The sequence below is a fragment of the Plodia interpunctella genome, chromosome 23, assembly GCF_027563975.2.
Source record: "Plodia interpunctella isolate USDA-ARS_2022_Savannah chromosome 23, ilPloInte3.2, whole genome shotgun sequence".
Classification (NCBI taxonomy): domain Eukaryota; kingdom Metazoa; phylum Arthropoda; class Insecta; order Lepidoptera; family Pyralidae; genus Plodia; species Plodia interpunctella.
In genome coordinates this window covers 3593519-3613500 of record NC_071316.1, presented here as the reverse complement: position 1 = coordinate 3613500, position 19982 = coordinate 3593519, and the positions used below count along the sequence as shown (strand labels likewise).

Below are 19982 nucleotides of genomic sequence, written 5' to 3'. Positions count from 1 at the left end.
GCCTTGAAATCTCGAAAAAGAAATCAGCTTTTCCACAACTAGGTATTTAATTTTGTATTGAACAGTGTTACTACCATACTAAAAGTTGTTCAAAATCATGGACCGAGCAAGTAGACAAAATATTGGCAATGTATAAAAAGTCATATCCATAATTTCATATTATATTTTCGTTTGTAATTAATAAACTCAAAAACGACTGGTACTATACATATTATACTATATTTAAAAACATTTTACAAATAAAGCAAATAAGTATACCATATTTTTCACTTCATATTAACAAACGCACGACCGATTTTTGTTATCGATTAATGAAAAATTTATTACAGAAAAAAAATCAACAATGACGCGCGTATTGCGCGCGTTGTGCTTAGTCGTGAGGCGTTTTGTCATTGTCACTGTCACATGATATTGTTTCATATGATTGTCTCTGTCATCCTCTTAGCACAGCACGATGCGACGTCAGATGTAGAAGGGAGGGGTTTGGGTGGTACTTGGGAGGGAGCACAGGGAGGGAGGGAAGGGGGTTATTTTATCAACAAACTTTGGAGTGAGTGCATCGATATGTGAATTTTACGTGTGAATTTTATAAAACCATTAAATTAAACCAATAGATATTCGTTGCATGATAAAGGTATTATGTTTCCAGTTCTGTGTATGTAAAAATTACAAACGTAACTATAGTTTTAAATACTATGATCGAAAACAACATCTGTTTTGTCTTTGTTATACAATATATTACTGTTCTTTCCTGCAATTTAGACCTCCAGGCTAGAGCCATAACACACATTTCCCAGAATTTGGCATACAGTAGGAGAAATATACGGATTTCTGTAATTTACAAATGAAGTGAAAATGTTCAAGGTCTACAGAACTATTTTGGTTTCCTAGACAATGTTTGGAAAATAGCAGGAGTAATATATTCACGAATGGCTACATATATCTACGTCAAGGCCTCGAATTACATTGGATATCAGCCTGTACTTTTATCGTCAGTTTAAGTACCTTTAATTAATTTTTTTATTGGTCTTTAACAACTAGTGAAAATAGGAAAAAAAGAGAAAAAAATTATAACAATAGTCAATCAGCTATGGCTATGAGTCACAGATAAACAATAAAAACAAAATGGAATCAGAAGATGATATTCAGCCTTTGATAACTGATGACATAAGATACTCGCAGGAATACCTGATTTTGGAACTATCAGTGCAAAAAATCAATACAGATCCTGAATTCGAGCAGGTAATATTATTATTTCCTCTTCTTATTTCTTCTGTACAGGTGTAGGTAGTTACCTAGACACATTAACTTAGGCTTCACAAACGTGTTACACTTGATCGCTAACAAAAATGATCTTTAGGAGGAATTCTTTATTAATATATTTGAATTTTTTCTATTATTATGTAGCACCAATTAGAGTTAGTTATTTTGTATGTTTAGTTATTTCAACCTTCTTTTGTGTTCTTTTAGGCTTATTTTCCTTTGAACTAATAAACATACTCTACTGTCATCTTCAAGAACATTAATAAACGCTAGACAATGGTTAATTTTCCTTTAAATGAGGAAATGCTGAGATAACAAACAGAGATATAGTTTAAAATCCTTTCTTTCATTTTCTGTCCTTAAAATTACACCATCAAATTTGAAAACAGTTGGCCTGTTATTAGTAATATTTCCATGGCATGAAATTGACAATTAAATCATTATTAATTAAACATATTGTGATATAAACCAAAATGTACAGAGATATATGGGCTTATCATAAAATGTGACAATAAAATACCATATTACAAGTTTTAGCCATTTATTTCTTTATCAAAGTGGGTAATGCGTTTATCATTTAACTGTTACATTGTTGGGATTATCAATATAATTTGTACTGACTTCAAAAGAGTTCTTTGTTTTAATTTTGCCTTTAAAAGTTTTTTGATAAATTTTTGATGATTATAGTCACTTACTTATATAGACATGATTAATAATTGTAGGTAAGTAGGTACTTCTTTTGTCTTGTCTAGTATCCACAAAATGGAATTGTGATCAAATCCTATTGATGAAAAATACTAATGAGATAAAGCTCAGCTAAATTTTATATCTCTTATCTTTGGTACTTTGTATTCCGAAATTCTCACGCGAGAGAAGCCCCAGGGCGCAGATAGTATAACATAAGTGTGTTTGTTTGACAAAACAGAAAGACAGTCATGTTTCACATGATTAGGTGAATAATATGGATATATATGTTTATACAATCACACATCGATCATACCATATGGCTTCCTGTACTAGTATATTCTAGTTTGTTTTGTTTGCATTCTGACTCACAGCTTGCACTCAATTGAATGCCAATGTAATTGTTCTAAATTCTTAAGTGTGCACAACTGCATTGATAGGTGTTTCTATATCTTTTTAGATTCCCATACTGGCCTATGATAATAATAATAATAAGATTTTGTGTAGACGCAAAATAATGTATTTGGCGTATTTTTAAGACCTACATTTATTGACGGTTCAGGATTTATTCTACTGCTTCTTCTTCACCTGCGTTTTCGAAGTTGACAGAAGACTTAAATATGTCGATTTAATTAAATTTTTGACGTTGATAAATGCTGTGTATCATCCTCAGTTGAATAAAAATAATCTTGAATTTGAATATACTTAATGCGTCATTTAGAATTTCAGAGTTGCCCTTTCGAGGTACGATCGGATTTTCGAGGATGGCAATCCAAAAAACAACTCATTTGTAATGGCTTTATTGAACTGAATTTCATGACCTCAAAAATGAAACTCATTCGGAAATTTTGAACCTTTTTTACCAAAATCTCCCGTAAACCATCTACTAGAACATATATTATACTGGACCCTAAATACGTATTTAGACTTAATACCTACGTAGCCATAGTACATTTTATGATAAGGCATAAAATGATGATGAATAGGTAAAACAATAAGTTTAATATTAATAAACATCATCTCAGTCGCAAGAAGTCCACTGCTGGATTGGATGTCCAGGCCTCTTCCAAATACCTACTTCAACATCGACCAATTGAAAGCAGCTTGCATCCGGCGTCTTTCTGTTCTTTATTTTCATTCAAAAACAGACAAATTTTGCCCTCAGTGTCTGTTTCTAAGTTTTCTTCTTTTAAACCATGCAAAGGATTTGTGGAGCCTACAAACAGTTTGAGTAGAAACAACGCGACGCGACGCGCGCTCTGTTCAGCGTGCTCCCCACCACCGCGCGAGTTGTGCCGTGATGCGAATTACGTGTGCAGTATCAATGTTGTACTATAAATATATGTGAATATTGTAAAATTAATTATTCTACTTCCATTCTTCTCATTGGCATTTTATTTCGAGTAGTCTAAGCACACTACAGATTTGAAGCAGTTTTCACTGTTATTTGGACAATTTATTCCCGAATGTTTATAGACCTTGTGCGAAGCCGGGCTGGGGCGCTACTAATGAATAACAGAGCTGTGTGTTTTCCAGGTGGTATACGGCTATCAGAAGAGCAGATTCCGGACTATCCTCGTGTATTTATTCTCCACAATCACCTGCGGCATACCGTTCCTGGTTTTCCACTGGCTTCCGACGTGGCTGCTCTACGCTACTTCGACGAAGTGCAGCTTCCAAATTGCTGATCAAGTGCTTGTTGTTGTAAGTAGTTTAATAGTTAAGATGTTATTCATAAAAGGCTGCGGTGAAGTCTGTTGTGTTGTTTCTTTTACACCTGTGCTTTGGAAGTCGGCGGTTGATTTTTTAGTAGACATTTTATATCATCCTTTATACCATCCTATATCATCCTTCAAATTTAAAATTTGAATTGGAACAAGTAACATTAGTTTTTAATTAATACTGGCAGGTATGTAATGCTAGCTATTATTTTATTCTTAAAAAGTTTGAATAATATTCATAAAGGAAGGCCAAACCATCGATAAGTAATGTTGCATAAACTATACTCAGTTAGTAGTTAGATTTTAAAATTGAAAAGTTAGGTGTGGATACAGAATCAAGTCTTTATCCCTTGCGGGGTAGACAGAGCCAAGAAACTCGGAGGCCAGGTTTGGTTATATGATATTATTGGTGGAATGATTGAATAGTGAGGTTAAAGTTTACATCCACATTAAGGCATGCTTCATACTACTATCCATACTGGCCTATCAAGGCTTCACCATTATTATTTTATTATTTATCTATACAAATACGTCACACATGTTCAATGAAATAATCACATATTGACATATGTTTTCATATAAATATTATGTAACACAATATGGAATGTAATAAATTATATCTATTTATATAATAGATAATTTTCTAATCATTGTGATGATTTTATCGAATAAGTACAAAGTAAAAGGAATCAACGTAACACACACACACAGCTTAAATCGTACAACACACCAAGAATCGCAGACAAATATCTGTGATCACAAGTACAAATATTTACCTGTGCTGGGAATTGAATCCAGGGCCTCCTCTGACGGACGGGTGTGGGGTCCACTACGCCTCAGAGGTCGAATTTAATTATTGCTTTTTCCCTCCCTATTATTTTAATTTGTTCTAATTCCCTAGGGAATTATACCAAATCTATGAGTAATGCATAGTTTTTTTCATTTTACAGGAGACATATCAGAAAAAATACAAGAGTTTCTACATACATAAAATATTGAATAAAAATATAGCAGATACAAGGTGGGTCTTAATTTCCTCTATTCCCTTCGAACTTCTACTTTTAGTTGAAAATTATTATATATATTTTTTAAAAATTATTATATTTTTTTGTATTGTACATATAAAGTTATTATAAAAACACCAAATAAACAAACATATACTCATATAAAATGTTATATTGTTTCAGTGGTTTATTCAACGAGGGATTCCAAGACGAGGCAGACAGAGAGAAGCAACCAGTAGAAAGCGCCGACGCTATACACACACCCATACATTTGGATGATGGCTCAACACTTGGTAAAATCGACACTATATGTATACATATAAGAAAACTGTACAAAGGAGGATGGGCGTCTATGCGAGTAACAGAAGCCAAAAATGTTTTATTTATTTATTTCTGTCTGTCTGTTTGTTTATTCGCGCATCGCGCAAAAACTACTGTATGGTATTTAGTGTGGTTTTCACAGCTACTTAGGTTTTATCACGTCGCTCAGAACGTGAGATATTTACAATAATACGTTATGAGCGGACGCACTAAATAAGTGCAAGCAAAAGTTAGTAAAATATAAAATCTGTCACTTTATAACGAAGGAATTTTTGATTTCAGATGTACAACACTATAGATACTTCCGGCACAAGAAGCAATGTCTCATCTGGGACGGCACGCGGTCGTTGTGGTCGCGCTTGGCCGGCATCGAGACCGGGGTCACGTGTGCCCAGCTGGCGGCCATGGGGGCCAGGGCGCCCTCTAGCGAGAGACGAGTGCGGATGTAAGCAATGTTTCATCTGAGAATGGAAGTTTGTTGTGGAGTTGTTTGCAGGAATCTTATGCCGGCTACAGCCTATCGTCGAATTCGGATAGGTGACGCGAATGCTCGAACATAGCGTAGTTTCTATAAGAGCTTTTATATACCTTAATTTCATTTTTTTGCCATTGCAACACCAAATAGAATGGTCAAGATTGGTTGATAAACTCCAGTGTTGCCAACATGAAGATGAAAATAAATGAAGGGCCTCATTTATTGGTATTATTTTCTTGATACAGTAATTTTGCAATTTCTAGGTTAAACATCTACGGCCTAAATGAGATCAAAGTCCCAGTCCAATCCATCCTGACGCTGGTCCTACTGGAGGTGTTCAACCCGTTCTACGTGTTCCAACTGTTCACCATAGCTGTGTGGTTGGCCGAGCCGTACTACTACTATTGTATAGCTGTGGTGTTGATGTCTACGTTTGGTGTTGCCACTTCCGTTATACAAACTAAGAAGGTACTATTTTAAATATATTTATTATCAACTAACTGCGGCCCGGGGCTTCGCTCCCGTGGGAATTTCGAGATAAAAAGTACCCTATGTCTTATTTTAGGTTATATTCTACTCTGGTACGAAATTTAGTAACAATCCGACCAGCAGATGTTGCATGAAAGAGTAACAAACACACATACACTGTCTCTACTTCACATGGTCGTCGGCATCCCTAGTTGTCAGACCATTGGCACGCATATCATGCTTGACAACATCAAGCCAGCATTATACCTTTGAGAAGACATGTGTTAGATAAACAATGCAACTGTTTCGAATGAGGGTTCTTCCATTTGTTTTAAGACTGCATACGATTGTTGTTAATATATCTATCACTTGTAAGGCTCACTATTGCTTGCACCCTATATTATTTTCTGGAACATATGTGACTTTGAATGAAATTAATGTTATAGATATATTTTTTAGACGTAACAATATTGTCCAGAACCAGCAAAGCCTGAAAGCCACAGTGGAGGCCCACGACACAGTGGAGCTGTGGGACGGCCGCACGGTGGACAGCCGGGCCGTGGCCCCCGGGGACATCGTGCTGCTGCCCCCGCGCGGCTGCTTGCTGCACTTCGACGGGGCTCTGCTGGCGGGCGCCGCTGTGGTCAACGAGAGCATGCTCACAGGTGAGAGGGGGCGGGGAGTGGCCGGACATCGTGCTGCTGCCCCCGCGCGGCTGCTTGCTGCACTTCGACGGGGCTCTGCTGGCGGGCGCCGCTGTGGTCAACGAGAGCATGCTCACAGGTGAGAGGGGGCGGGGAGTGGCCGGACATCGTGCTGCTGCCCCCGCGCGGCTGCTTGCTGCACTTCGACGGGGCTCTGCTGGCGGGCGCCGCTGTGGTCAACGAGAGCATGCTCACAGGTGAGAGGGGGCGGGGAGTGGCCGGACATCGTGCTGCTGCCGCCGCGCAGTTGCCTGCTGCACTTCGATCGGAACGACTTTTTGTTTGTCTGTCTTTATGTTTGTTCACGCTGGATGGAATTGTATGTGGTTTTCACAGTTGTATTATACAGTTGATTTCAAGTTAACCCATCCGCTAGATGGTTTAACTTGAAATAATGGTTACATCGCGATACGTTACTCAGAACCTGCGCACGTCCGTAGGAGACGTATGCGGAATCGCGGGCAAAAGCTATTTTACTCAATAAGAAGAAGAAATAATCATACCGAAGTGTACTTATCTTTTGCAGGTGAATCGGTGCCGGTAACGAAGACAGCGCTGCTCCGAGTGGACAAATACTTCGACATGAAGGAGCACGCCTCCAGCATCCTGTTCTGCGGCACCCGCGTCATCCAGACCAGATACTACAACAACGAGCCGGTCAAGTCAGTATTTTTATGTTACCAATGTAAGCTTTTGCCCGCGGCTTCGCCCGCGTGTATTTACCACAGGAACAGTTATTCTTCTCCATACTTCAAATTACATATATTAAAAATTTCATGAAGACTGATTGGTGAAGTGTAACAAACTTACTTTCGCATTTATAATATTACGTCTATCATTATATTATAGGATAAATCCTACTAATATTTTAAATGCGAAAGTTTGTGAGGATGTATGTTGTTACTTTTTCCCGCCAAATCTACTGAATTGTTATAAAAACTGGTACACAGGTAAAATATAACCTGGAATAACACATAAGGTACTTTTTAGCCCGAAATTCCTACGGGAGAGAAGCCCCGGAGCGCAGCTAGTAAGTTATAATTAGTGGATTACAGATTAGTTTATAATATTTGTAACTACGGAAAAACCCGGCTTCGCTCCGGTAAAACAAAAAAGCCATCATTCTCAGATTAAAATATCCTTCTCAAATTATCCAGTGAAAAATGTTATACCGATATTCCCACGGGAACGGAGCGCCCGGGGCGCAGCTAATCCAGAATGAAATCAACCTAGAGATTTATTCTATTCCAGAGCGTTGGTCCTTCGAACCGGATACAATACAAGCAAGGGGCAACTGGTCCGAAGTATCCTGTATCCAGTCCCAGCTGACTTCAAGTTCGATCGGGATTCATACAAGTTTATCATCATCCTGGCCGTGTTGGCGGTGCTAGGGCTGGCCTATACTGTGGCTCTCAAGGTGACAATTGTTCATTTATAATAATATAATTTCTTTTTCTTTTCACTTGATTACTTTTGGCCACAAGCTCGCGTATCCAATAAAACTCCTCAAAATTAATTTTGAGTGAAATATGAAAAACTCAATATAATAATAATAATAAAGTTACTTATTTATGTACTAAATAAACTCAAGTGTAAAGTATTATTTGTTTTTGTGGAAATCTATTTATTTAAACTTTATTGTACAACTGGAAAAGTTGGCAGTAGTTGGACTTAATGCCAGTCAAGACATTCTCTGTCCTACCAAAATCAAAACTCCACAGGTTGGGTAGCTACTTTTTCGTCACCAGTCAGAAGGGACCCATTCTGAGGCTATTTTGAACTTTAATCTAACTAACAAACTAACTTTCATCTTGAATCCTGTAAACGTGGCCTACTCTTAATTTTAAAAAAATCACGCCATGAATCCTAATCCTTACTAATATTATTAATGCGAAAATAAGTTTGATTGTTACCTAATCACGCTTTTTCTACTCAACCAATCTTCTTTAAATTTTGCTTGTAGCTTGAAGTATGGCGAAGGACTTAGGGTACCTTACATCACGGAAAAATACCTGCTCCCGTTTTCCCACGGGCGGAGCCGCGGGCAATAACTAGTTAAATAACAAAAATAAAAATATTTCGCAGGCGTACCGCTCAATGACGCCGGGCGACATAGCATTAAAAGCATTGGACATAATAACGATCGTCATCCCGCCCGCATTGCCCGCCGCCATGACAGTGGGCCGGCTGTACGCGGTCACTCGTCTGAAGCGGGCGCGGGTGGCCTGTCTCAACACCAGAGCGGTTAACGTCAGCGGCTCACTGGACTGCATCTGTTTTGATAAGGTTTGTGTGTTATTGTGTAACTGTATTCAAATCTCATTGCTCAATTTTGTACTGATGATTATAAATTAAATTATTTTTGCAGGTCAAAATTTAGTTTTGTTTTTATTTATTTGTACAGGTACACCAATAGTGAATACATACAACATTCAACACAAATACATATAAGAAATTAAGTTTTAATGTAAACAAACACCAATGACAGGTATACACGTCGTTTACCGTTTATGTGGACTACTCGTGCCATCTGAGTTTGTATGCCAATCTGACTCATATTTAGTTTTCATAGACCACCGCTTGCTTCCGGTGAAAGAAACCATCGTGAGGAAACCTGCACACTGGTGGACAGTTTAGTTTACAAGTATGTATGCTACCTGCCACTAGATGGCGGTAAGTAGTCGTAAAAGTAAAGTTTAGGCGACTGGAATAAAATCTGACACCAGTGTTAGCAATAACACACTCGATATGATGAGTGGGGAGGAACTACAATATGGTAATGGAATTCCCAGACGGGCACCCTGACGGAGGACGGGCTGGACATGTGGGGCGTGGTGTCGTCCAGCGCCGCCTCCTCCCCCCCGCACCTCGGCCGCCCCGCGCGCGACCCCCGCCAGCTCAACGATCTCCACGAGCTCAAGATGGCCATGGCCACCTGCCACAGCCTCACCTTACTCGATGGACAGTTGGCGGGAGACCCTTTGGATTTGAAGGTATGTTTTTATACTGTGGACTGTGGTGCTATTAGAGTATTTAAACATGTATACGTATTTATCTATATAAACTTTTAATTGGCCATGTAATTTTTTTTTCTAGTTGAGTTATTAGCTGTTTTTCCAAAAAGAAATTTCAAACCAAAATATTGATAATCAATTATGTATTTTTTTTAGATTTACTCTTACGCATTTTGAAATGTAGAGGAGATCAGTGTCTTATATTGCTCTTTATTATTAAATTTGTGTTTTAATTTAACAAACAACGTAGATTTTTCTCTTTCACAAACACTACACCGAAATATGAAGTAAAAGAGCGTAAAGTGACGCGTAAGAGGGTACAATTTATTTATTTATTGAGTAATAGACAGGCAGCTGATGCGTCTAATAAATAAGCAGCGTTGAAAGTTCTATATTAATCAATATTAATTGAAAGTTATCGGAAAGGAACAAGAGAAGAAAACACCAAAGACAGGAATAAACAACAATCAGACATTGTTCAGTGTCAGAGTTTATTTACGGTGGTTCACTTCAATTTCCTTTTCAGATGTTCGAGTCGACAGGCTGGGAGTTGGAGGAGCCCGACGTGCCCGACACAGCCAAGTACGAGATCCTGACCCCCACCATCGTGCGCCCGCGCAGGTCCGCCAACATCAACGTTGATGATGTACACGTGAGTTGATTTCTAATTATATCGTAGGGTGCTGACTACACCCTAATAATGTGAGTACGATATAATTACTAGTGACTAGAAAAAATGCATAAAAGGTTAATTTTTATGTTAAAACTTATGAAGATTGAGGGAATTAAAAATATATACTGAACTGATGATGCTGAACTCTCTCGTATGGGAGTAATCGCCAAAAAAAAATTTAGGTGATCTAAAGTAAGGTATTTGGTTTTGTATGGAACAGCGGATTTACTATACCATACGAGAAGTTATTAAGTATCATGGACTGTGCATGTAGACAGAAAGTCCCCAATAATTAAACAGTCATTATGGCAGAAGGAGCAAACCCAAGAAATGCTGGCTTGATGTCGTCAGGGATATGCAAGGCAATGGTCTGGCAAGTAAGGATGCCGATGACCGCGCGATGTGGAGACGAAAAAGTAGGAAAGCGGGCCCTGGGCTCTGACGCTCTACGGCTGAGGAAGAAACCGGGAAAGCGCTCAGGAGAGAGAGAGAGAGAGAGTACAAAGTCACCCTATATATGTCCCCAGTTGCCCCTAGAGCTGGGCATCGTGCAACAACACCAGTTCGTATCGTCGCTGCAGCGGTCGGCCGTGGTGGTGCGGCTGCTGGGCGAGGATGTGCTGCGGGTGTACTGCAAGGGGGCGCCGGAAATGTTGCGGACCCTGTGCAAGCAACACACGGGTGAGATCATCATCAAATCGAGTGTGTTATTGCTAACACTCTTGTTAGATTTTATTCAAGTTTCCTAAAGGCTTTGACATGACTTTTACGATTACCTACCCCGCCATCATCCCCGCTGTTCGTCAGTCGGAGACACACTACACTAGTACGGCCCGGCACTAGTACCATACCATACGATACTGTAAGGTTTCTTTATTTATATTTAAAAATAATAATAATAAATAAATATACATTTAAAATACATTTTGAAAAATAACGATCGAACAAATAATATCGGCCACAATTCGAATCGAAAATCGTGGGGACTAGTGGGGATGCGGATTGCATAAAACACTTTGCACTCGTGCCAAGCGGGCATTCTATTTGAAATCTTGGTTGGGTGAGCTCGTGTCGGAGCTTGCGTGTTATTATTTTCAATTTTGTTTATGATTATTTTTAATTTTAATCACGTTATTTCATGTTAAATATGTTATTAAGTTTAAAAAGAATACATATTGGTGAATTAAACTGAGGTGCTTTTTTGTAATAGTCAAAATGGAGTCCCTGGAAGTGATAATATGCTGTTTAAAATAAGTGTAGTTTTTTTTAGTCCCAGAAAATCTGAACGAAGTGCTGAGTTCGTACGCGGAGAAAGGGTACCGTGTGATCGCCATGGCCACCAAGATGATGCAAACTACCTTCAAACAGCTGCAGAGGATGACCAGGGAAGAGGTATACTATGATTTATATACGGCATCTACAAACATGTATTCATTTATAATTAACAAAATTTGTTTTAAGAATAATAATATTATATTTTCATATTAAATTTGCAGTGGTACCTAATGGCTCTAAATAAATAATATAAATGACATATTAACCTATACCCATGTACTATATCCATTCATATGACGGTCTATAGTGTGGACGTTAAAATAGCAGATGATCATTATACCTATGAAATGTATGTGTAAGATTGTCGAGAATAATGAATAAGTTGGTATTTGTAAATGAATGAATAATGTCTGAATGTTTTTAGGTGGAATGTGAGCTGGAGTTCCTGGGGCTGGTGATAATGGAGAACCGACTGAAGGCGGCCACCACCGACATCATCCGGGAGCTGAAGGAGGCCAACATACACGTCGTAATGATCACAGGTACCTACGATGACAGGGAGTATGAAACCTCGGACAAATACATTGTTAACCGAAAGCATGTTTCGCCGATAATTTTTTATTTATATCTCAAGTTACTTAAAGTTTAAAACTGTTCTTACCTAACCTAACCTAATTAGGTCAAGCAGAACTGAATTTACCGATTATTTGAATTCAAATTTATCTAGATTTTGAGAACGCAAAAATTTTTTTCTATATATAATATGATATGGTATGATAAGTTTTCACTAATATGTAAAAGGAATAAATGTGATAGGTGGCGCTAGTGTGCGAATTTGTAGATCCTCTAACAATATATGTATTAAGCAAAAAAATAAGACAGAAACAAAGTTAAAAAAATACAAGTACATATCAATAAATGTTAAATTCTAAATGTCAAAACAATATACTAAAACTAAAATTACAAATGCTTGTGTTGCAGGAGACAACATCCACACAGCAGTGAGTGTGGCGCGGGAGTGCGGCATCCTGTCGCGCGGGGAGCGCGTGGTCACCCTACACGTGCACCATGGTGGGAAGACTCCCACCCTGTATTGCGACAGCTCCTTGCATGGGGTAAGGGTTAAGCCTAATATATTCATTATACCAACAATTTTACAAACATGTTAAAACGTCAACAAAAAATACTCTACGTTTACACATGAATGTTGAAACTAATAGTCTTAGGCTTTGTTGAATAAGTTGTGTGTCATATCCTTCGACGATAAGAAAAAAGCAATCCAAATATTTGTTACACGTGTCATATTGATATATAAACAAACAAAAACCAACATCACGTGGTGTTCCCAGGCGGTCACCCATCCAAGTACTGACCACGCCCGACGTTGCTTAACTTCGGTGATCGGACGAGAACCGGTGTATTCAACGTGGTATGGACGTTGGTGACAGCTGCTATGAAATAAATGATAGCCTTAGGATTTGCATTTCTTATAATAAACAGAATCATGGTTTATTAATATCATGGTTCCATAAATTTTATTTATGAAAGTTTTATGTTGTAGAATGTAGGAATAAATTTTCCGAATGGTCTGTAAACAAAGAAGAGCGCTAAAAGCGCAGTCGCGTGTTTGTCGCCAACAATGTTGTCTTTTCACTTCACAAGATGGCGCCATTTGGAAACATTGAAACTTTAGATCGCGCTATGGAGATTTTTTCGCAAAATATGACCCGATTCTGTTAACACGGAACCGGTATCGCTTCTCGGCCTTTTGGCTAAGATCAAAGTGTAGTATCTGTTCTTTTCAGCTTAATATCTGAAAGTTCCCCCACCGGGGGACCAGTATATTAAACTGATTTTTGTGATCCGCTGGGATGTTCGGGGCTCGCTCCACTCCCGGCACGGGTCGGCCCGGCATTGCAGTGCCGCCGGGATCGGCCCACGTAATATTTGAAAAATAATCTTTAGTGTAATCATAGAAACTAACTTCTATGATTACATATAAAAAGCTGTTAACGAAAACAAAAGAGAAACTGTCTATGCTACAGACAAAAACTCTAAAAAATGTAGTTTGAGAAACCATATCTACATCAATAAAAACGTAAAATGACCGAGAAAGTGACCAAATATTCGATTCAATCAGTCTTGATACAGCTTGTACGGGCCCATACTAAAGTGCCGACCTTCGTTTGTTTTTACATTGGTAATTTATAAGGTTTTATTTAGTTTCATCTGGCCCGTTGTATGTTTGTGATCAAATCTAAGCAAATTAAGTTCACCAACTTGCGCTTTTGCTAAAAGGTTAAAAAAAATTCCATGTCGTTTCGGTTTTCGTAACTTATTATAATTATGATAAACTTGACCTAATGTTGCGTTTTTGAACGCTCCAAAGAGAGCTAAGCGAATTCAGAAGGTAGAAATAGAAGCCTACTTGTAAACATAAATTCATGTTACCTAATTACCATTTATCAAAGGGCCCCGCTGGCCAAAAAATAACTTTGAACCATTACTTCTCATAAACGATTGGTTTTAAGGGCATGGGAAAGTTGTATTCGGAAGGAAGAAAATGAGGGCTACTAGAAAATGTATTGACCTCATCTGTAAAACTTTAATGAAACAAAGGGCCCCGCTGGCAGGCACGGAATCAAAATTGCAATTATTTAATAAATCCAGCTTAGGAAGAAATTTGAAAGTAAGAAATAGATACTAATATAACCAAATAATTCTTATATCAATCAGGCGAAGAGTCCCGCTGGATATACGTATATAAGGTTAAATGGTCTGTTATTGTAAACAAAGATTAGCGCTTAAAGCGCAGTCGCGTGTTTGTCGCCAGCAATGTCGTCTTTTCACTTCACAAGATGGCGCCACTTGTAAACATTGAAATTTTAGATCGCGCTATGGAGATTTTTTCGCAAAATATTACCCGATTCTGTTAACACGAAACCGGTATCGCTTCTCGGCCTTTTGGCTAAGATCAAAGTGTAGTATCTGTTCTTTTCAGCTTAATATCTGAAAGTTCCCCCACCGGGGGACCAGTATATTAAACTGATTTTTGTGATCCGCTGGGATGTTCGGAGCTCGCTCCACTCCCGGCACGGGTCGGCCCGGCATTGCAGTGCCGCCGGGATCGGCCCACATAATGTATAAAAAGCAATCATCATTATAATCATAGAAACTGTTTTCTATGATTACGCATTACGTCTAAAAACTGAATAACGAAATCTAACAAAATGTGAATCGAACAATTCTGTTCGATAACCAAATATTCAATCTATCTTGATACAACCTGTACGGGTCCCATACTGAAGTGCCGTCTTCCTTTGTTTAATTATTTGTCATCATTTTAATTTGGTAAATAAAATTAATGTCTTTTAAATTTTTTACAAGTTTTTATTTAGTTTAATCTGACCAGTCTTGTATGTTTGTGATCTATTATTAATACTATTATCTAAGCAAGTTAAATTTACCTACTTGCGCTTGTGCTAAAAGTTAGAAATTTTCCATGTTGCTTCGGTTTCCAGAACATATGTTTATTATGATAATAATAAACTTTACCTGATGGTGCACCCAAGATTGGCTTTTATCGAAAGGACTACTCAACGGACATGACTGTCACGCGTTTAGTGTACCTGACAAGATCTCTATGACGACAATAAAAGCGTGTGTTACCTATTAATCGTTTTTTGCCTGTGGTTTCGGCTCTTTTGTTTGCCCGTGGTTCATTCAAGAAATACGATAGTACCAAACTTAATTTACATGCAATTTATTTTCAAATTACTATTATAATATAAAACGGAAATGTGTGAATAAAAATGCAATTTTTTGTAAAACACTTTCAGACAAGTATAAATTTGGCTATACTAGCCAAATATATACTTGTATGTGTGGTCGTCAATAAATCTAGGTAAAGAAATAAAACCGTCTCATGATTTTCAATTGTAAAACTGTAATTGTAGGCGCCGATCGGTCGCCGCACGGCGCTGCAGAGGGAGTGGCGGTCCGTGGACAGCGGCCACGGCTCGTGGCACGGCTCCGGCTCCGACGTGCCGGACGCGGAGGCGCCGTATCTGCCGTCCGGGTACAAGATCGTCATGGCCGGCGACGCCTGGCGGGTGAGGAATGCTAAATTTCGATACGATTCTAGTGACATCAAAATAGTTTTGATCGACAAAACATTTATACGTCGAGACTTCAGGTGCTATTGCTAGGTAACTGATATCAGTATCAAATTTTTCTTTTATTCAAATTGATTAAAGATATCTGGCGTGACTACTATAGTACGTGACTACCTATCAGTACAGATTACAGTCAGAATGATTTACAGTCATTGACAATTATCGAATACACACAAGTGAAGTCCAAAATGATTTCCTCATGTGAAGGAAATCTTCAACGGAAGCAAGTATGAAACTAAGATATGAGTCAAATTCAGATTAATAGTAATCATTTCTACAATTCTATTTGTGGAAAATAGTATTTTAATTAGTGAATTAAAAACGGCGACAATATCCTACTTATTTTTTTAATGACTCGAATTTATTTGTATGAGTTTTTTCCGACCGCTGGAAGGATTTCGCGTCTCCCACTTTCAAATCAAACACTATTTTCCGATTGTGGTAAAAAATTGTGTTTCACTAAAACGAAATTGGGAAAAATTAAAAAAATATTTTCTAGGTCCTCCGGGAGCAATACCCTCACATGGTGGGCCGCGTGGCGGAGAGGGGGGCGGTGTTCGCGCGGATGTCCTCCGACCAGAAACAGCAGCTCATCGTGGAGTACCAGGCTCTCGGGTACTATGTCGGTATGTATGTAGCTCATTCGTCTCTTTCAGATCGCGAAGCCCTGGATCTGCATTTTATTTATGCCACTAATATTAAAAATGTGAAAGTTTGTGAGGCTGTTATATTTATATATTTTTATTATTATTTTGAAAATACTTACTAAATAAATAACCCTTAAAAACTCAGATTATCGTCGAAAATTGACACTTGTCAGAATTTCGCGAAATTATAAATCTGGGTATAGTTATCAAAAATGTTTTTTTTTATTCTTATTCATAATCATTTACGAAAATACCCTTACTTTTTTATAGTTAACACAAATATCGATAGTATGGATAAATTCGACGACCTCGGTGGAGCAGTGGTAAAGTGTTTGTCTCTGAACTGAGAGGTTCCGGGTTCTATCCCCGGTCGGATCATGATGGAAAATGATCTTTTTCTGATTGGCCCAGGTCTTGGATGTTTATCTATATATGTATTAGTTATAAAATATATAGTACCGATGAGTTGGAATCCCATAACACAAGTCTCGAACTTACTTCGGGGCTAGCTCAATCTGTGTGATTTGTCTTAATATATTTATTTATATATGACATTTGTCAGGCATGTGCGGCGACGGCGCCAACGACTGCGGCGCCCTGCGCGCCGCGCACACAGGCATCTCGCTGTCGGAGCTGGAGAGCTCAGTGGCGGCGCCCTTCACCAGCGCCAGCGCCGACGTCGTCTGCGTCACCCGCGTGCTGCGCGAGGGCAGGGCCGCCCTCTCCACCTCCTTCGGGGTATTCAAATTCATGATAGCCTACTCCCTAACGGAGTTCTTCTCTGTCGCGTTCCTTTATTACTTCGACTCGAACTTGACCGATTTCCAATTTTTGTACATCGATGTCGCCTTAATAGTGAATTTCGCGTTTTTCTTCGGCATGACCGAAGCTTACACCGGCAAGTTGTGTAAAATACCCCCTCTAACGTCGCTTTTGGGCATCATACCGCTGTTTTCGCTGATTGGTCAGCTGGTTTTGATCGGTGTCGCTCAGTATTTGAGTTATTATGCTTTAACGTTTTTCCCTTGGTACGAGAGACACACGTTCGAGGGTGAAGAAGAAAATGAATGTTGGGAAAACTACGTGATTTACACGACCTCAATGTTTCAGTATATAATTCTAGCTATAGTCTTTTCGCACGGATCTCCTTACAGAAAATCAGTATTCACAAACAAACAACTTATGATTAGCATGTGTATAATGACCGCGTTGTGTATTTATATAACTGTTGCGCCCGCGCATTGGATATATACGTTTTTACAATTGAGAATGCCTAAAGATGTCACGTTGTCGTATATAGTTCTAGCTGTAGTGGCATTCAATTTTCTCATAGCGTTATTCTTTGAAAGAGTTATAATCGAATATTTAATGGAAGGTAAACAGATGATTCCGAGGTTTTTGAAAGAGAAAAGAGTGAGGAAGACTCCTCATCTGATGATTAAGAGGCAGTTGACGGATATGGATTATTTAGATTGCGACAGCGTAGTCAAGTTTGATAAGGAAAGCGATAGCTCGTCGTCTAGTGGTGGGAAAAGCTGAATTTTATGAGGTTTTTAATCATAAAATACATTTATGGGTACTGTTCCTGTTAAATAGATTAATACAAGACCGTTGCAATTTTTTTTTCGGGATAAACGAGCAGAATCCCTATTTCGGTATTAGAATCCGTGCCACGATGTCCCGCGAACTTGTGGAATTATCAATAACAGATCGTCCACGTTGTTGTGTTCTGCGACTGTAGCGCCGCCGTCTGCGGGGCTTTCGTGTCGCGGACTGTACAGTCTGTCTATAAAGAGTAGAAAATAAATGAGAATTAATGCTTGTAATCCAAAGAATTCGCGATTGGTACAAAATTTACTAATAATTATTATTATAGATATTTTTATGATGTTATGATAACTTTTATGACTCCGAAAGTAATTATATATCCGCAACTATCTCTACAAGTTATACAATTTTACCTCAAGGTATAGTATTTCTATTTACAATTGTGAATGACTTTTTTATTTATTATTTGCTGCGTTAGAACAGTAAATTTTTATATTTTCGAATATTTATATGATGTTGTATAGGAGCCGTACAAACTTATGAATGTAGTTACCAGTTTGTGTACAGATTTAAACTTAATACTTCAATAGTATTATTTTTATTGTGATTTTGTTTTATGAGTGTGATTGCTTTTAATTTTTTATTAAAATAAGTATTCAATAGTGAATTTTACAAATATATGTTTTTTTTTTTAAATATGAATGTTGAATGATAAAGTAATATAACTCTAGCCGTATTGCATTAATTTGCATTTTTTATAAAGGCATGCATAACCACACAGACCTTTGAAGAATAAACTATGATTTTGTCTGTCGTTAACCCTCTTTAGTAATACTGTTGTTTATGCATGTAAAAATCAAATCTCTCCATTTCAACACCTAAATGTCTATTATGATTCTCTGTGTGGTTCATGCCAATGGAATGTAGTAGTATAATTATTAATTAACACAATTTAAGTTAGCACAATGTGATAACTCGTTATGCGCACAAAGTGCCTTAGTACATAAGTTAAATATTAACATTCCGACTTGTTAAGTAGGCAAAAGCCATTAAAACTAAATTAAAACCCCATAATCGTAAAATGAAATTTTTCTCACTATATTTGCATTTTCTTTTCTCATCAAGTTTACTATTGCAAAGCAAACACTGATTTTAAAAATCATTACTTTTATTTGGCTCGTCTTAAGTGGAACAAATTATATGAATCAATAGAGATAACTTTTGGTAAATTTCGGGTATTCGTAAATAATAGATTTAGGGCCTGTTTCACCACATACTGATAATAAATCATATTATAATTATACAGGTATACTGCTAGACAAATCTTCAAACAGGGTTAATAGTAGCCATGTGTAATATTATGTTATACTTTCTGTTTGCGATTTCCAACTAATAAGACAATCGAGGGTGCTGTGTCTAACCAAAAATAATAATCTCAAATGTTTTTGGTGCTTGTAATCCAAAAATAATTTTACTAAAGACCTAATATTTTTGTTCTAATGGCGAAATAAGGTTTTGCATTTCAATTCTCATTATCGATTCGAAATGCGACTAACCATTCACAGTGCGCAATGTGATTTGTTCGGTGTGTACTCGATATGGTGAGATAAATGGCAAAGTTGCACTACGCACACTGGTGTAGGTACAAGTTATACCATTATGACGTATTTAAACTTATTTAAAGTTTCTTTAACAAAGTGATATATTGATTATATAGATAAATTTGTCCTAAGAGAAATTATGTTATTTGGACAAAAATCGGTGAATTTATGAATTATGTTAATTATTTTTTACTTAATGTATGTCGTAGCTGTAAGTAGCCATATTAATGCAATTAAAAAAATAAGGCTAAAGAGAATCATTCGTTATGGTGCCTTGAAGTGTATGTATTACTAATTGAAACATTATAAAATTAATTCACAAGCATGTTGTTTTCTTTTTATCCTTTTTAGATCAGTAATCGTGTGATCGGAATATAAGTGATATGGTTACTTTCCCTCCAGGTACGGG

The 19982-nt window shown here is 37.7% G+C and overlaps 1 protein-coding gene and 3 non-coding genes across 4 annotated transcripts; 3 read left to right on the top strand and 1 right to left on the bottom strand.

Moving 5' to 3' along the window:
- The first annotated feature begins 528 nt into the window (after positions 1-528).
- On the top strand, positions 529-19895 carry anne (anne boleyn). The gene is made up of 19 exons (XM_053762898.1): positions 529-1242; positions 3484-3651; positions 4619-4689; positions 4856-4965; positions 5276-5438; positions 5732-5936; positions 6415-6601; positions 7167-7302; positions 7892-8057; positions 8726-8926; positions 9433-9633; positions 10181-10306; positions 10855-11008; positions 11598-11719; positions 12027-12144; positions 12584-12717; positions 15559-15714; positions 16277-16403; positions 16987-19895. Exons 1-19 carry the CDS (start codon positions 1126-1128, stop codon positions 17961-17963), a joined length of 3639 nt encoding a protein of 1212 aa, XP_053618873.1. The 5' UTR covers positions 529-1125; the 3' UTR covers positions 17964-19895.
- LOC128680280 (5S ribosomal RNA) lies at positions 12927-13045 on the bottom strand. The gene has a single exon (XR_008405840.1). It is a non-coding gene; the product is annotated as a 5S ribosomal RNA (ribosomal RNA).
- Positions 13355-13547, top strand: LOC128680285 (U2 spliceosomal RNA). Its single transcript, XR_008405844.1, has one exon. It is a non-coding gene; the product is annotated as a U2 spliceosomal RNA (small nuclear RNA).
- LOC128680284 (U2 spliceosomal RNA) lies at positions 14551-14743 on the top strand. Its single transcript, XR_008405843.1, has one exon. It is a non-coding gene; the product is annotated as a U2 spliceosomal RNA (small nuclear RNA).
- Positions 19896-19982: the final 87 nt, after the last annotated feature.

Excerpts from the sequence above, each read along its gene's own strand:
- anne (XM_053762898.1), top strand. The coding sequence starts at position 1,126 with ATGGAATCAGAAGATGATATTCAGCCTTTGATAACTGATGACATAAGA. Across the intron at positions 7,303-7,891 it reads TACAACAACGAGCCGGTCAA|AGCGTTGGTCCTTCGAACCG; the intron begins GTCAGTATTTTT and ends ATTCTATTCCAG. Across the intron at positions 10,307-10,854 it reads TCAACGTTGATGATGTACAC|TTGCCCCTAGAGCTGGGCAT; the intron begins GTGAGTTGATTT and ends ATATGTCCCCAG.